The sequence below is a fragment of the Phascolarctos cinereus genome, unplaced genomic scaffold (genome assembly GCF_003287225.1).
Source record: "Phascolarctos cinereus isolate Bilbo 61053 unplaced genomic scaffold, phaCin_HiC Scaffold_7;HRSCAF=346, whole genome shotgun sequence".
In the NCBI taxonomy this organism is placed as follows: Eukaryota; Metazoa; Chordata; class Mammalia; order Diprotodontia; family Phascolarctidae; genus Phascolarctos; species Phascolarctos cinereus.
In genome coordinates, this window is record NW_027556180.1 from 4772670 (window position 1) to 4791626 (window position 18957).

The following is an 18957-nucleotide window of genomic DNA, read 5'->3' on the forward strand; positions in this document are numbered from 1 at the left end:
GATTACAAAAGCAACTGATTCCCTTGAGACACACATTTGTAAATCAAGTCTGTCTTTTCCCCATCTTGCAGCATCTCAGTATGTTTTACAAAAAAAAAACCAAAAATCCAGTGAGTTGAAGATGAAAAATCAAGGTATGGCTGAAGTGACCTGTTGATTTTCTTTCACAAGGTACAAGGGGAAGACCACTAGATGTGGAGTCAGAAGATTTGACTTTAAATGCTGGCCCTGCTACTTAATACCTGTGAGACCTTTGGTCAAGCACTTAACTTCGAGGCTCCCCCAGTTTCCTAATCTCAAGTTGAATTCAAATTGAATGGGACAGTTCAATTGTTTGTGTATCTCTGAGCAGAGTGGAAGGCAGTGGCACAGTGGGTAAGTGCCTGACTTGAAGTCAGAAAGATTGTGTGTTCAGTTCTTGCCTAAATCACCCACTAGCTGTGTGGTCATAAGCATGCTAACTTAAACTCTCTTAGGTTCAGTTTCCTCATTCATTAAATGAGGATCATAGTAGCCCCCTACCTCACAGAGCTGTAAAGTGCTTTGCAAACCTTAAATGGCTATATAAATACTAGCTATTATTATAATAGCTAAGGTTCCTTTCATCTCTAAATTCAATTTGATGTAATAAAACATTTATGAAGCACCTACTATGTGCCAGGAGTTGTGCTAAATGTAGGATCCTGTCAACTTACCATGAGGAGGAGGGAGAGGAGGGGAGATGATGGAGATGATGGAGATGACTGGGAAGAAGTAAGGGCATTTGCTTCAAATAAAGGTTTATTTTTTCTCTATTGTAGAAATCTCCTCTCCCACCCCCATCCCTGGGGAGGAAGGGCTTCATAATTATTGTGGTCATGCCAAATACTTACTTGGTCTCTTTAATCTTAGTACCTTCTCTTTGAGATAATATTCAATTAATCCTGACTATATCTTATTTGTACAGAGCTGTTTGCATATTGTCTACCCCATTAGATTTTAAGCTCCTTGAAGACAGCAACTGTTTTCCTCGCGTTGTTATAGTCCCAGTGCTGCACACTGTGCTTGGAACATAGTAGGCACTTGATAAATCTCATTGGATGACTCGCCATCTTGAGTCTGCAAATTGAGGATGGGATAGGAAGCTCGAAGTGTTATAGTTATCATCCCATACAAGTAAGCACCTCTGTTTCAGTCACTTGGCTGTTGGTGGAACTCCCATCCTTCACCATTCCAATGATGATTCATGAACACACTACTGAACAGGAGGGCTCCCACCACTCATCCTCAAGCACCCACTGTGCTATCACAGAAAACAAAATAAAACAAAACACTAGGGTCATGAGATCCTAGGTTTAAAGCTGGAGATTTTGGAGGACATCTAGTGCAACCCCAACATTTTATAGGCAAGGAAACTGAGGTCCAGGGAGGTAAAATTATTTGCCTAAGGCCACAAAGGGTATATCAGAAGTGGAATTTGAACCCAGGGCCTCTGACTATAGATCTAGTTCTTTTTTCCCCAATACCAGATGCTTCATTTATGTTAGTGGTACATGCATTTTATCCAATCCAATCCAAGAGGTATTTCTTAAGTGCCTATTGTATGCCAGGCACTGGGCTTGGGCATTGAAGATATAAGGACCAACTGAAAAAAATTTGTCTCCGTCCTCAAGGAGCTTACATTCTATGGTCTAATGTTCTCAAAAGTGGCCATTCCTGAATGAAATGAATGCAAACTCTTGATTACCTACAATATTGGATGACCAGAGCACAGTGTCCTGCACAGAGCAGGTGCTAAACAAATGATTGTTGAATGGGGAACTTCACCTGAGTGTAGTTTTCCAACAATGCAAGCAGAGTTGGTCTAGTGTTCATTTTCTCATACAGACTGTGAACAGAGATGGAATACAAGTGGTAAAACATAGTTTTCTTTTCGTTATACCATTTCAAGATTAAAGGAAAACAAATAAGTAAAAAAAGAAAAGAAAAATAGGGCTGTTTCCTTTCAGTCTTGACATATAAGTAATGCTTCACAAGATTTTGCCCAGGAAGACCAGTAATTAATTATTGATTTTTTTCTTCTGTACCTGTTCGGGAAGCTTCAGGCAAGAAAGCAGCTGCCCCCTTCCCCCTTCGTTATTGTAAATATTATTATCCATGGCCTTTGCCTCTCTGCCTCTGTCTCTGATCCCATGGAGAATGATCACCATAGGGTGATGACAGTATCTACAAGTGTCACTAAGAACATTGTTGTGCAAATACTCAAGCTCCTCGATCATCCTTCCAGTTAGCACCTCTCCTCAGCTGAACAGTACTCTCAAGTGCAAAAAGAAAACAGCACTAGTTAACCAGAGGGGATGGGGGAGTGGGGATGGGAAAGGGATTTCTAGAGGACAAGAAAACCCAGGGCCTGCATGAAAGCTGAAGATAAGGTTTTAGCCTTCTAGAGTTGCAGAAATATTCACCTGCTCTCTCTCTTTAAAAGGAAAACTTGGGATATAGGAAAGGAGAAGGGGAGAAGAAGGGAGAGAGAGAGAGAGAGAGAGAGAGAGAGAGAGAGAGAGAGAGAGAGAGAGAGAGAGAGAGAGAGAGAGAGAGAAAGTCAGTCAGTCCTTTGCCCATCCTAATTCTTTGAAATCAGTCGGGAAATAAACCGACCTGGAAAGTGATTGAAGCAGCAGAGACGAGGTGTTCCCGAGAGGCTTTGGCCTCTCTGCATCCCCATTCCTGCCCACTAAAGCCCAGACAGTGGTGTGCTGCAGCCCCAGGAGCCAGCTCTGCCAGCGCCAGGGTTCTACTCTCCCATCCGGGGAAATCGCCTGAGCCCAGGCTTGGCAAAGACTCCGGCTCAGTCCAATCCACGTCCTGGCTTGCAGAGGATAATCCGGTCCAGTGTTTATTTTTAGCAGCGCTTCCCTGTGACCAAGCTGCGAGAGCAGCGGTTCTGGACCAGCCCGGTGGTACTGGGGAAGGGAGGGGGGCCGAAGAGGATCAGGGAGGCAGGCAGGTGGGAGGGGGCCGCTTGGCGCATGCGCGCCGCGCCTATGCAAATCAGGACCGAGCCTGAACACAGCTGAGTGGGCTGATCTGCCACTCCACCTGCGGCAGCACCACGCTTGGCGGACAGCTCCCAGATCCCGGCTCCGGCTCCCAGCAGCTGCTGCCCATTCAGGTAAACCTGGAACACTCGGGGGGCACAAGCGCTCCCCAGCAAGCCCAGGGCCCCCTCCCTAACACAAAGCCCTTCCTCCCCAGGTGCAGCCCGCCTTCCTTCTCCCCCTGCATCAGCATCAGCAGCAGTAACAGCAGCAGCAGCCCCAGCTGGACTCAGTGTCCTCTGGGGCTTTCTTTCAGCTCCAAGGGTTAAGACGTCCATCCATCCACCCATCCTTAAACCAGCCCCAGAAGAAGAAAGCAGCACCGGTGCCCTCCCGCCCTCGCCCTCCTCGTCCTCGTCCTCCTCCTCGTCCTCGTCCTTCTAGTCCCGGGCTCGGGGACTGCCGGCGATCCCAAAGGGGCCTCGTCTTCTGCAAGTTGTACTGAAGTTCCTGACACTCCAGAGGGACCGAGATGGAGAGCAAAGGTATGTAACTGATGGGGCCTGGGGACTCCCCAGCAGGTCGGCCGGCCAGGTGTGTGGGGGCGCGAGCACACTGCAGTGGCCCAGCTGAGCCTAGCCGGACAGGGGAGGTCCCTAACAGCAGCGGCAGCATCAGAAGCAGCGGGCAGGGAAGCAGGCAAGGCGGGGATGCTGTCGGGTCGGGCCCATTGCTGCAGCAGCAAGAGGAAAGTGTTAACAGGGAGGGGAGGCGGCAGGCGATTCCTTCTCAACTCCCGCAGCTCTGGAGTGAGGCTGGCTGGCTGGCTGGTTGGCTGGCAGGAAGGCAGGCTTCCTTCCTCTGCCGTAAGCTGCGTAGGGAAGTAGATGAGTTTGGCGGGGGGGAGACTTGAAGGAGGAGGTGGAGGGTATGGGGAAATCTTGGCCAAGTGCTCCTTTACATTTGGAAGGATGGGTACGCATTAAAACACCCCAGCGGTTTCAGGTTTTGTTGCAGCCTTTCAGCTGAAATTCCTTATTGTTATTTAAAAACGTTTCCATTTGAGGTCCCCCCCCCCCGAAATGGAGATGGCAGCTGAGTAGCTGTGTCTTCACCATACTGCAACACAAATAGGGATTGTGTTCTTGAACACCGTGCATTTGCACCGACCTCCAGAAAGGGGGGGGGGGGAGATACAGTTCCCGATCCTGCTCGGCAGTTTCTCGGTATTATTACATGTTGTATGAACTCATTGACTTGCTGGTCACAAATCGGTCTCATGTATGTAGAAAGACATTCACCTGGGGTTGGAGATGGGAAGATTTTTGTTTTTTTCTCCAAAGACATGGATTTATGGCTCATATCCACTAAAAGGATGTTAGTTGTGATGTTTGGCTTATTTGGAATTAACCCTCTCTTCAGCTCCTCCTCCTCATAACACCCACCAATATGCAACAGACTTGGTTGGAATGTCTTGAGGGAATGGAGGGTCGGTTGAATTCAGGGAGAAACTGGGAAAATGATGTCAACTTCTCTCAAACTATATGCATTACCCAAGCCTAAAACTATATTTAAAGCTAGCTTTATTTTTATACCAGGCGTGTCAATCATGATGGGAGCCTCTTGAGGCTGGGAATAGGGAAAGCTGTTTCTGTGTAGATTGAGAAAACTGGGTATTTGAGTATACAAGAGAGGCTGCAGTTCCTATTAATCTGTAATCAATAAATTTAGATGTATTTGAACCCAGGCAAGTAATTCCAGCTGGGGAAAAAAAGGTAAAGATTGGCTAGACATGATTTAGAAAAGTGGGGAATTTTCAGCAATTAATTTTGGGGAAAAAATAGCTAGAGTATACTGATGAGCATGTGCATCCCTGGCAGTGGTGTGCATTTTTAGGGTCAATCCATATGCACGCACAGAGGTATCTTTTCTTGTATTATCAAATACATTCGAAATTGAGAAGCTGTATCTTAGAAAAGCCTTTCTCTGCTTGAAAACGTTGTGAGACTTCTGACAGACATTCTGGAACATAAATGTAATGACTGCAGAGAAATCTTACCTTTATTATAATAACATATATACATATTTATACGTAGTGGGGGTATCAGTTATTTGGCCACTGAACTACAGTATTTGGCAAGTTTAATATGAACTATACCTCACTGTCCAACCTGGAGTGGTCATGTGGAGAGGGTGTGCCTTGTAGCAGTGAATTTCCTCTGTCTGGCCATAAAATATACCTCATGTCTATGAATACTCCAAGTGGTTTCCATCAAAAAGTGGTGAGGGCAGAATTGCTGTGTTCAACTCTCAAGCTTGAAAGGGAAAGAGAATTTCCAAGACATGTTTTCTGCCCTGCAGAATTGGATCAGGAACACCAAACAAACTCTGGAGGCAGAAACACAGGCGTGAAGCAGGCCATTGGTCAAAAGGAAAAGAAGAAACTTGAAACAGACCAAATGCTTTGGTGCCTTTGAAAACAGATCCCCATGAATGTGCCCAAAGACAGAATGAGGGTTTGTGTTAATTCGTGTATTCTGCAACATGGCAGCTCCAAACAGAGTCAGTTCAGCTGGAGAATGATCAGGTATTTTATCTTGGTCTCTAACATTAAAGGAATTCATCAGGTCCTACTTAAAGAGTTTGAGTTTTCATTATCAAAAATGTCAGCATGTGTTGAAAAACATGTTATCTTACCACCAGCCTATACCATACCCCTAAGCCCCCTCTCACATTCTTCTTCTCTAGTATTTCCTCACATGCTGTTTTTAAATACTGTAACAGTAATTGTCAGTGGCATAAATTCAAATGCGATACTAGAAAACACTATAAAATATAAATATATAATTAAGAATTTTGAATTTTCCTGAAATTCTGAAACAGAATTGAAAAATATAATATAATCTTGGTCTGGTCCAAACATAAGCAAGTGTTTAATTTAGGAAAACAGGATTTTTTATTTAAAAAAAAAGACAGACACGGAGGCAATGTGATGCAGGAAAAAGGATGCTGAATTTGGAATCACAGGGGCTGAGTTCAAATCCAAGATACGTCATTTACTACTTTGTGTCCTTGGGCAAGTCACTTCCCTCTGTTAGCCTCAGTTGCCTCTTCTGTAACAAGAAGGGATTGGACTAGATTATTACTAAGGTTTTTTTTTTCTCTCAGATATCTATCTTCCTATGCAGTAATGATCCATTTTGTCTTAGTTCCCATTTCGCATACTTGTCATTTTTCATAATCATAAGAGAAGAAAAGGAGTTTCTAATACTTTTTATAGCACTTGGCTAAACTCTCTAGGTATTTTAACTCCAATGATTCTGAAGAACCTTAATTCATGTTCACTGAATTTTTACTTTAATATTTTACAAGGTGCATCATTTTATGCCACCCTTTGGGGGGGGGAGGCCAAAAAAGCCTTTGTTTTGATGAGCAGTGCATTGTCTCACACTTCCTACATATTACACAAGTGATCTTTCCCTCAAATTTATTTGATGCTTCAAAGGCTGAATAATTTTGAAAACATGCCTACCACATGGGCAGTCCCTGAGAAATTGAGGCTCTTAAACAATTCAGAGACAGAGTTCAGGGAAGAGAAACTTTCCCCTGCTCTAGATTCTCTGTCTCCTAACTGTCTCTTCGTTGATTGTTACTGATGATGACGTAACAAACGTCTGTTCATCAGTTACCATTGGCAATGATATGAGCAGAGCACATCAATGATGGGGATTCTATGATATCTAGCAACAACCAAGATGGAGGCAGGAAAACCCTTCATAACATTGTAGGTTCTCCAGTGGTGGTTGACAAAGAGCTGAAGATAAAAGTAATAACATATTTAGGCATCTAGTTGCATCTCAAATGGCTTGGGCCAGCCAAATTACTGACTTTCTAATGCCTTCAAATCTGCTTATGCTTAATCCCCTTCCATTGAGTCTCCTCTACTTTGATCAGGAAGATTCATTTTTAACTCCTTTTTGTATGAGACTCTTCACTCATTATTCACTGATGTCTCCTGTCTTCTAGGCTATTTATTCTTCAAATGAGGCACAGCCTCTCCTGAGAGAAGGGACCATATCTCCCACTGAGTTGCTTATGAAACATTAATGTAAATAAAAGATTGTGAATTGGGAAGGAGTGGAAAGGAGTGGTGGTGTTTATAGGTAATTTGGTTGTCTCAGATTGCAGACCAACTTTAGAATTTTACCAGAACAGTACCTTGGTTCAAAATCAGAGGGAATATATGTGTCATTTTGTGTCTGGGAGGATATATTTACAGGTTCTAAAATGTACTGGAATTTAATGGACCTGGGTTTGGAACCAGACTCTGATGGTTATTACCTGTGTGGCCTTGGGCAAATCACTGAATTTGTTTGGGCCTCAGTTTCCTCATCTGTAAGGTGAAGGTTGTACTAAATGACCTTGAAGGTCCCTATCAGGCATAAATCTATGACCTATGACATAAATCTATATATTAGAAGCTCAATCAGAATGCATTTTTTAGTAAGTACCAGACTTCTCTAGAAGAAAATAAGGTAAGGCTGGCCCACCACAAAGATGATGATGGCTACCTTAGACAGTCATCATAATGAGTAATAACTGAAAAGTGTGTTTGTGTGTGGGGAAGAGACTAATCTTATGATGCCCCTGTAATAAGCACATACCTAACTTATACCTAGCTTGAGGATGAAGAGGCCAGGGTTCTAGTTGTTTCTGTGGTGCTATGACCTTGAGCAAATATTTTCTCTCTGGCCTTACTCTCATCTATTGGTAAATGATGTGCTTGGACAAGATCATTTTTAAGGTCCATTTCTTCTCTGACATTAAAAGCCCTATGTACTAAGAACCTGTCTGGTTCTGACATCTTACATTGTAGAGCCTAAGGTCCCTCCTAACTCTGACATTCTGTATTCCAACATTCTTTGCTATAAGATCTTTCCAGTTTTGGCATTCTATGTTCTATGCTTTGAAGTTTCCTTCAGTTCCAACATTCTAACAAACCAGAACTCATTATTTTTCTCATCAAGCCCTACCCTCTTCCCAGATTACTTATCAATGTCAGGGGCACCAGCATTCTCTCAGTCACCCAAGGTTGTAATTTTCAATCTATTGCCAAGTCTCATTGCTTCTAACTTTTCAACTTTTCTTGCATGTATCTCCTTTCCATTCACACAGCCATCACAGTGGTGCAGGCTTCCATAACCTCATTCTTGACGTATTGTAATAGACTTTTGATTGATCTCCCAACATCAAATGTCTCCTTATTCCAATCCATTTTCTACCAAGCAGTCAAAGAAATTTTCCTAAAGTGAAAGCCTGACCATGATACCTCACTATTCAGTATATTTTAATATCTCCCTGTTCTTTCCAAGATTACACACATGCACACACACACACACACACACACACACACACACACACACGTCATTTAAAACCCTTCACAGTGTGATCCCTCTCTACCTTTCCAGTCTTTGTATAATTTAATTTTCCTACACACTCTATTTTCACTGGCTGTCCTCCATGCTTAGACTACTTTTCCTCTTCACCTCTACCGTGAGGCTGCCCTGGATTTCTTCAAGACTCAGATCAAACCCAAACTATTCCACTTCTTCCCTCTCCTTTGCTATTACTGCCTTTTCTTGGAAATTATCTTATGTATTGTATATTTTCTATAGATATGGTTAGAATGTGAGCTCTTTGAGGACAGGGGCATTGTTTTTGCCTTCCATTGTATGCCCAATAATTACTACAATGTCTGGGACAGAGTAAGTGCTTAATGATTGCTTCATGATTGACTGACTTAGGTCTCCTTTACCTCTGATAATCTATATGTCAAGGTCCTTTCTGATGCTGACATCATTTGTCTAATCTTCTAACACCCCCTTTGTTCAGACATTTTGCATCTGATCAGTGCCCTGACAAATCCGATGTCTTGTATCTGTATTCTTAAGTCCCTTTTAAGCTCTAAAATAATATGGATTCTTTTTAAGGTCTCATTGAACTCTGATATTATATCTTAGTTCTAAGCTTCCTTTGAATTCTGACATTGTATGATTATATCCTATAGTCCCTTCCAGCTCAGCCATTATGTGTTCTGTGTTCTAGAATACTTCCCAGTATTGACATTCCAAAGGTCCTTTTGATATCATCTATTCTGTGTTCAATATTCTAAGATTCTATGTATATATATATATATATATATATATATATATATGAATATATATGGATATATATGCAGTATGTACATTTACACACATGTATGTAAACATGTATACACACATATATATGTCTTAAGATCCCTTTTAACTTAATTACCTTATATTCTAAAATTCCATGTTCTAAGATATGTCCTGATCCAATATTCTTTTTCTACTTTTCATTAATTTTTTAGACTTCTTGTGGCTGACCAATAATCTATAATTATATTTATTCCAGTAATGAATGACCTCCACAGACAGACTTTAAAATACTGCATAACATCTATGCCTATGGCCTTTTCTTTCCTTTACATAGAATGGTTTGGTGACCACAGTTGAATATGGAGATGTGTCTCCACCCATAACTATTTTCACAGAATCAGCTTGTTACTAACATATTTGTAATGGAATGTTTGTCGATGTTTTCTTCACTGGCTCCTGACCAAGAGTTAGCTATGAGAAGACCCAAGCCAGTCACTCCCTCCTTAGCTCCCAGAATTGTTCTAAGAACTATCAGAGCTAATGTATGTAAGGTACTTTGTAAATGGACTGGAGCTGTGAAAACACCACTGACTTCAATCGTTGTTATTGTTAGCCTGTTTAGGCAAACACGGCGAGCTCTTTGTGTGTCAGGCAGTTCACAATATGGGAAGGCTTTGAGTACCTCCAGCCTAGATTCCAATGAATTGCACTTTTCTGTCCCTCTGGACAATGGAAATGATGACACTGTATCCCTTTTCTAAGAATGTTGTGATCATGAATTGCAGGTTTGGAGGTGACAGATGTTAAAGCACTCAACTTGGTGGCCTGGGATCTACAGTGAAATCCCACTTCTGGCATTTCCTAGTTCTGTGAACCCAGTCTTGAGTTACTTCCCCTCTTCAAACCTCAGTTTCTCCTCCTGTCTCCTTTCTTCTTGGACTTCCTTGTCTACAGGGCCAAGAGCAAAGGGCTGTATAAATCACAAAGCACCAGAGAAATGGAACTGCTGTTACTAACGTGAGGTGATAGTTTTAATACACACGACACTCTTCAGGAAAGAGACAAAGGGAGCTGAAGAAACAATTTCTTTGAATTTGTCATAATTATCTTCAAGAGCAGAATGGTGCTTGATGACTTTTTTATTTTGTTCTTTTTTTTTTTTAACAGAAGCTATTATTTCATCAGTGTGAGAAATCCCCAATGAGGAAACTCTCTTCTTACTGCAGAAAGGCCTCCATTCTGTACCTTGTAATTTTAGAGAGTTGCGTGGGACATCAAAATGTTAAGCGACTTGTCAAGGGTCACACAGCCAGTGTGTGTCAGAGGTTGGATTTGAACCTAGGTCTTTCCAAGTCTGAAGCAGCTCTGTAGCCACTGTGATACACGATATGTATTTTTCCTTTGTTACAGTAAAAGAACTGAAGAATTTGTAAGTAACATTCTAGGATAAGGTTGGAGATGAAGAGCCAAACTTTATGGCAAGCTTCAAACCTGGGACTTTTGGGATGTGTTGGCCATGACTTTTGGCAGGGAGCTGCCAAGCTTAGGGGAGGGATCCAATCTTTGGATTCATGATAGACCTTTATCCTGGTCAGCATGATGGATATTCTCCAAGGGTTTTACCTGAATCAGAATCTGTTCTTCTATGATCTAATCTTGTGAAGGGTGAAGAGTGAGGCTGTGGTGCTTCAAAAGTACACCTGGTACTTTGACTATGGGTTTCTCATATTGGTTGTCCAGAAAATGCTTGTCCACTCCATTGTCCTCATCATGGAATCTTTATTATTCTTTCTTCTGCTCAGGACATGATGGAATGTTTATTAGGCTTAACTTTTAGCTCCTTTTTAAATCTGATCTTTTATCTTTGTTATTTTCCCACTTCTATCTGTTCCTGTTGTTTGTCCTTGCCTCCAAAATGTGGACTCTTCACATACTCCACAAGCAATGGTAGATATAGCCAGTTAGTGGGAGAAGATTGATTTGAAAGCTGAAACAATCTCAGAAGATACTTGTTACCTTTTTGGGGAAAAAAGGAAAAAAAAACCAAAACTTCTTTCTTAAATATAACACAGAGTTTGGTTGGGGTTTTGCTGAAGAGGATACCACATCTCAAGGTCCCCAAAGGTGATGCATTGTTTTTATCAAAAAAGTAAAGGGGAGCTATCATTTTATGGTTGGATTCTCATTTTTCTCCCTGCCAGCAGAGCTGACATTAGCTTCAAAAGAAACTCTGTCTGCAGAGGCTAACTGCAGGCTGCAGAGAAAAACCAGAAGCTTCCCTAGTGTGCTCTGAAAGCTAAGTAAACAGATTAAGGATTCCCTTACAAGTTAGAAAGGAAAATGGCATATTATCCATTCACCAATAGCATGATTGAAGAAATCCTCTGCCTTCTCTCATACTCTACAACAAATAACATGACCTAAAACATAAACCTAACCTGGGATGTCATGATGGCCACTCACTAGAATCATGAAAAAGACATCCCCACAAAGGCCAGGAACCTTCAGGAGCCTAAGCAAACATTGCCTTGGGAGTTCTTCATCAACTCCATGAGTATCATTGTGAAGTCCCTTCTTTCTTCTTCAGAGATTTAGCTGTTGGGCTTTAAGGTATCTCCTGGCAATGTGAAATGCTGGGATGTTTTCCCTTAAGCTCAAGCATGTAGTAAAGTGTGCTCATTCATTGCATGCAAGATAATTTCATGCAGATGATTGCAGAATTGACCCATTTGTGAAGATGTGGAAAATTTCAAATGGGGATACTCAAACAGTGACCTCTATACAGGTACTTTTCATTTTGATACTTCTTTGATATTTCCATGTTTGTCAAAACTGTATTTGCCCCATATTTCTATTTTTAGGGCTTTATAGAAAAAAAATACATGCGGAAGATAGCAGGTAACATGCAAATTACCTCTTGTAACCCTAGAAAGAATTTATTCTTTTAATATGTAATATTGTATTTTCCCCAATACATATTAAAAGTCTTTAAATATTTACTTTTTAAATTCTTGAGGTCCAAATTCTATCCCTCCTTCTCTCCTTCACTCCCCTTTCCCCCAAGACAGTAAACCACCCAATGTAGGTTATACATGTGCAATCATATAAAACATTCCTAGAAGTAATTTAAAAGGAGATAATATGATTATATGTTATCTATGCACTCTTTAGGAAGCACATTGGCTCATGAAAAGCACATAGAATATTAAAATGCTGTGGGGACCTATGCCAGTTTCATGGACTGCTGCAAGTACAGGATTTTACTTGTACAATGGATCTATCTATTAGTCAATAATTACTATCTCCTAGGGGAAGAAAGCAGAGCTCAATAGAAAAAAAAATGCTGGATTTGAAGTCAGAGGACCTGGGTTCAAATCCCACTTGTATGATATATTATTTGTGCTACCTTGTGGAAATCATTTAAATTATCTATGTCTCGGTTTCCTTATTTGTAAAATGAAGAAATTGAGCTTAAAGATCTGTAAGGTGACTCCTACTTCCAGATCTATCATTCTAAGACTAGGGCATTTAAAATCCTTCCCAGCTCTAGGTATGATTTCAAGGGACATAATTCCAAATAGGACATATCTTAATTTCTGTAATAAAATGAATTATGTTGCATCTCTTATGATTATTATAGAGTTAAATAACATACAGCTAAAAAAAATAGAGAACATGCCCAATCCTCTCATCTGATGAGGAAATGAAGACTAGAGAGTTCTGAAGCTGCTGCTGCTTTTAAAACATTTTACATTCTTTAAGAATATGATTTCCAAATTCTTGCCTCCCTCTAGCCCCTTCTCCACCCTTTGAGAAGGCGAGCGATATGATTTCAATTATGTATGTGAAGTTATGCACAACATATTTGGAGTCCAGTAGCTTTTAATCCTGAGAGTTGGGCCTGGAAGGGAAGTCTCTGGATTCCCACATCAGTGCTCAGATACCATGAGTGCCTGAGCAGCTTGTAGGGCTTTTAATGGAGCCTGTATTATTTTCTAATGCTTAAAGCTTCTCTTCCTTTTTTATTCTATAGAAGCAGTCTCACATTTGTCTGCCTTCTTCTCAATGATTTTCTTTGAGCTTGTATCAGGTGACATAGTAACTGTATGCTTGTCACTGATATAGTAGAAAGAGTGCTGGCTCAGAATCAGGAGAGACATGGGATCTAATTACAGCTGTGATGTGAGGTTTGTAAACCTAGGCAAGTCAAATGACTTCCACGAGCCTTGAGAGCCATGGTTGACCCCGTAAGGTGACCTCCTGCTTTAGATCTCATAAAACTCTGGAGGCAAAAACTTGACAGTTTTTTTTTTTTAATTTTAAACTAGTGGGCTATTGAGAACTGCCAGATGTCAGGGGGTTTCTCTAAAATCCACCTGTGCAAGCCTTGGGGCAAAAGCTGAGGGAGAAGAGGATTTGGAATTGTTCTCTGTCCGTTCTTGGAAAAGAACTCAGTGACATCTCTGTGGACATGTCATTGACCAGAGATAGTAGAATGGACTCAGGCACTTACTTGATAGATCCATGTCTGAGCTGGTACTTTCATCTTCAAGCCTCAGCAGCACATCTGGGTCTTGGGTGAAGCCTCCACCCTCTCTGACCCACCCAGGGTGGGTTTATTCAAAGTCTTGAACATGCTGTTTCCTTGACATCCCTTTCCCAGGCCCCACATTTCTTCCTTTACAATTCAGCTTAGCATCATTGTGCTCCAGGCAGTCACATGTGAAGTTAATTTGGTGAATGTGCAAGCTAAGAACAAATCACACACCACACACACACACACACACACACACACACACACACACACACACGAGAAAGAGATATGTAGAGCAATCCAAAATGCTGAATGCTTTATTGACATAATTAGCAAGGGAAAGTTTTTTTTTTCTTTTTCTGCTCCTTCACCATTAGCAATACATTATTTAAAAGAATTGTCTCTAGTTTCATATTGTCCATAGATTTAAAAGTGAAAGAACTCTTTCCTCTATTTTTTATTTAAAAACATTGTATCTAATTTTGTATTCTTAACTATAAATTTAAGCATGAAAGAACCACACCCACCCCTGCATTTTTGCTGTTTTTGATGCTGCTATCAGAATAATGACTCTATTTGATGATTGAATGTCTTGATGACAAGTGAATCAGGAATGGTATTTCAGGCAAACACAGAAGGACACAGAAACAAGCCTAGTATGGAGATTAATGAATGAAGCTTCTGTCCAAGAAAGAGGAGAGTAACTCTAGGTACTAAGCTCAATGATCAATTACCAACAGCATTGTTCAATTTCACCAGGGTCAGACCAATATTTTGAAACTGATTCTCAAGTGTTTTATAGTTTATCCTTGCAGAAAATTTAAAAAAAAATGCTTGATAGTAGTCTTTTTTTTTTAAACAAGTAAGGCTATATTTCAAAATTCACTAATTTTAAGTACAATAAGTTGGCGGCTTTGCCCTTTCACACTCGTCATCGACATCTCTGGTAAGTTAGAAACCTACATAGAGGCACATCTGCCAATGAATTGGGATATAGAAATTCAAGTCATGTATTTGGAGCTTTTTGGAGTGGTCATTGGGTTATTGCATTTTTAAATGATAATTTATTTCCTTAAAAGAGATGATTTAATGCTGGGTGACATTTAAATACTCTCTTCGTTACTGACTGGAGGGCCAAAGTGCTTGAAGGAAGAAAGGAGATGCATGTTGATAGCAATAAGTTACGTTTTGATAGTGATTTCATATACATTATCTGATTGGATTCACACACCATCCCTGTGAGGTAGACAATACAGTTATTGTTATACAGGTATTATAATCTCTGTTTTACAGATGAGGAAAATAAGGTTCAGACAAATGAAGCCGCTTACCATGCAGGCTTTGGTTCATTGAGGGATTAATTTTTAAATAGCAATCCACAGTGAATTGATAATTGGACTCATAATTTTAAAACTCTATTTCATGTACAACATTTTAGAAATATGTTAGCTGCATAAAACAAGGCAGACCTTTGCAGGATATAATGTCATATATTGTACATTATATAATGGGAGATATTAAAGCTATGTAATAGAATATGCAAAGTAGAAAGTGCCAACTGTGGTCCCGTAGAGGCAGTTGGTGGCAGAGTGGATAGAACATTGGGAGTCACGAAGACCTGAGTTCCAATTTGACTTCAGACACAACCTCTTTTTGCCCTAGTTTCCTTAACTATAAAGTGGGAAAAATGGTAGAGCCTATCTTGATGGGTTATGGTGAGGACCCAGTGAAGTAATATTTGTAAGGCACTTATATGCTTGGCATATAGTAAGCACTATGTAAATGCGATTTGGCTCCCCTTCCTGTAGAAATGGGGAATTCTTGCGATGTTAGATTTTCTTTTGTGGCCATTGGCAAGATTAGCATCATGAAATTATTCATCAGTCACCAAGTATTAATTACATACATCCTACGTGTCATGTTTTGTGCTAGGTTTTAAAGAAAGCAACTCATTCCTGTTCTCAAAGAGCTTACATTCTAAATGGGGAGATGATAGACATGTGTAAGTATTTACAGAATAAATAGTGACCCTGTTCCTGCCAGAAATGGCAAGAGCCTCTGCCTGGCTTGCCCCAAACCCTCTGGAGAATGGCTACAGGAGGAAATAAAAGGGACAATTTGCATTCAGGGATCATGCAGGGAGGTAAACAGATTACAATTATATGCTTGCCTCCATACTTTTTCAAAGGTTTTCTTGCTCTTTCTGTCATTTCTCTGACACCACTTGTTGTAGAAAGGCATGAGGACAGAATGGCAGAAATAAAACGTGGGGTTGCCTTGGAGCCAGGCCCAGTGAACTTAGCTATTGAAGTGTCAAAAGGACTTTGTAAGGCTATGGGTTTAAAAAAATAAATGGAACCATTTTATTTTAAAATGTTCACTTGTAATTATTTCCTAATACCAAATGTTCATTATTAAAAAAAGAAAACTTTATTCATTTTTTAAGCTTAATTTTTTTCTGATTAACATTTTTCCCCTCTTTTCATCCTCTCCCCCAATTTAACAACAAAGCAGAGAGAGAGAGAGAGAGAGAGAGAGAGAGCGCCTTTATAATAAATATGCATAATAAAGTAAAGCCAATTATTTCATTGCTATGTCTAAAAAAGGTAGGTCCATCTCTTCTATGTCAGGATATGGATAACAAGTTTTATCTTCAATTCTCTGAAATTGTTTGCAATCGCATTGATCTCACAGACCGGTCTTTTGTAACAAGAAGAGGTCAGTTAAGTAAAACCGATCAGGGCCTTTACCATGTATGACGACACGTGTCTCATTCAGCACCTATGATCCACCACTTCTCAGCTTAGAGGATCAAGGGGGCTCATTGTCAGTCCTGTGCAATCTCAATTGATGATCAGAATTTGGATAACTACCCAGTGTTGTTTTCCCTTGCATTTTCATGGGCGCTGTGTGAATTGTTCTCTCCTTCTTCCTTACTTCTCTTCCTATCAGTTCCTATGAGTCTTCACAATTTTCCCTGAATTCTTCATCTTCGCCAAGGCTGTATTGTCATGGCAATGCATTTACTGCTAAGGAAAGCCATGTAGTGACAGACCAGGATCCTGATCTTTTCCCCTCACCCCAGTTTAAAATCCAAAGAATATAAAACATTAGCTCAACTTCCAATGCAACTCTCTTCACACTACTTATATGTGTTCATGTTATCTTCCCAATAGGATATAAGCTCTTGAGGACAGGGGCCATTTGTTTTGCTTTATATCTCTATTGTTAAGCACAATGGTATATAGTAGGTGTTTACTAAGTGCTTGGTAATTGTTTGGTTCATAGTTCAGTTAGGTCAGAAGTGGGAGACTTGCAAATGGCATTCTGATGAGAGGTGTTTATACATCCTGTGTATGTAGCTTTGGAGGGTCACCAAGACTAACCTTTTGTGTCATACTCATAGGTTATGGATGTAAATAACTCTGTAAATGTCAGAGTATTCTATCTTTATAGGCATTGCTAGGTATGTCATCTTCCTTTTGTGCATGTTTGTGTCAACTATAGGGCTCACAACCCCTCCATGGCTGCTTGTCCTCTTCTAATCTTGGCTGTCTCCATGAATAAGAGTGACTTAACTATGTTAACTATTTAAATATTAAATACTTAACTGTATTACTACAAGTATTATTGTCATATGATGCTACAGCAATCACCAGCCTAGAGATCATTTGGTACAGCGCACCTCATGTTATTGGCAAGGAAGATGAGCCCCAGAGAAGTAAGCTGTTCAAGGCTGCAGAGCTGGTTAATGACAAAGCCAAGACTGACAGGCAGGTGTCCCCCTCCCTTGGCATGCAGTCAGGTGTGCCCCAAAATGTAGGTTTTTTAGTCTTACCCCTGAGCAAGAATTCCTGGAAACGCCTACCAAACTTCATGCAGAGGGAGCCATGGAGACACTTACTTAAGGTCACTAGGCTAGTGAGTGCTGTAGGTTGGACAGGAACCTGGCATTCTTCCCTTCAAATTCAGCACCTTCAGCTGTCACCATGAAACTGAACATACATCTTCATCTGGAAAAAAAGCGAGAAAACATCACAATCCACTTAATATCTCCAGTTTAAAGTTGTTGTGAAGCTTACACATGCTAGGTGTGTAAAGAGCTTTGGAAACCTCAAATCTTTGGCCAAATGTATGGGATTTGAGCTTTCTTGCTGGTTTTCCTCAATGTGAACTCTGTTCAGTGAGGTAGATTGCAGCCCTCTCATGTATGCTCATCCCACTGGACCATTGTTAATATCTTTTTGTCAATTCTCCATAAGAGGTCACTTCAATATGTTGAGAGTCTTCCCTTCAATTTCCTGACATCCCATGGGTGCTTATGGTTTACACAAGTTATGAAGCCATTTTCTCTCTGCTTGCTGTACGACTGCCTGGTCTTCTCTTTCATCCTACGTCTCTCCAATGACATCCTTTGCACCAATTCTTCTGCACTATTCTTGGTTAGAAAAGTATTTTCAGCTTATATGTGTATAATATGTAGCTCTCTGATGCCTGAGGATGACCATCAACTTCAACAATTCTTCAGAAAAAGTAATGTTGATGATAATGAGTAACACTCGATCTATGAAGATGCAAAGGCAAATATGAAAAAGTGTGTACCTTCCAGAAACTTGCTGGTAGAGAGACAACATGGAAACATGTCATAGAAAATATTTATGTAAATAGGAATTGGGATGCTATCAGAGAGACCTCGTACAAATAAATAGACCTATATATGATCCATGCAAAATCACCCTTCACAAAAGCTGCCTGTGGCCATGAGTTGGATAATCTTGTTAGGATTATTTTCATTTCCACACCCATTTGGGAGTGAAGTTGCCTGAATATGTCTTTGATTCTAATACCCTGTGTTCCATTTCTGGGAGAGGTTTCCATGCTTCTATTGTCTACAGTGAACAGCAGATGTAGAAACAGGGGATTTTCACTTTGTGGAGAGGTGGAGAATGTTGTCTTCAGCTAATAGTTGCATGTGAGGTATTGTGTGTGTTCAATTCGTAGTTTCACTTCTTAATTAAGAATCAGCAAATGGTACTTTTTGGTGCTGCTAAACACCCTGGGGACCCAGATTGTTCAGTCATCAGTAACAGAATCAAAACAATACTTAACAGGCCTCTTTTAGAGTCTAGAAATCAGACCTGAAAGCAAACACTACAGGGCAGGAATGCCTTCCCCAAACAACAACAACAACACGACGTCAACAACGACAACAACATTTTTTGTTGAC

The 18957-nt window shown here is 40.5% G+C and overlaps 1 protein-coding gene across 1 annotated transcript in view; it reads left to right on the forward strand.

The window, feature by feature from the left end:
• Window positions 1–3010: 3010 nt before the first annotated feature.
• The window catches only part of FGF12 (fibroblast growth factor 12), a 579275-nt gene continuing 563328 nt past the window's right edge, over window positions 3011–18957 (forward strand). Inside the window, exons 1-2 of the mRNA XM_020964792.2 lie at window positions 3011–3151; window positions 3235–3562. Of these exons, the coding sequence (XP_020820451.1) occupies window positions 3550–3562 (13 nt within the window). The 5' untranslated portion in view covers window positions 3011–3151; window positions 3235–3549. The remainder of the gene's footprint in view (window positions 3152–3234; window positions 3563–18957) is intronic.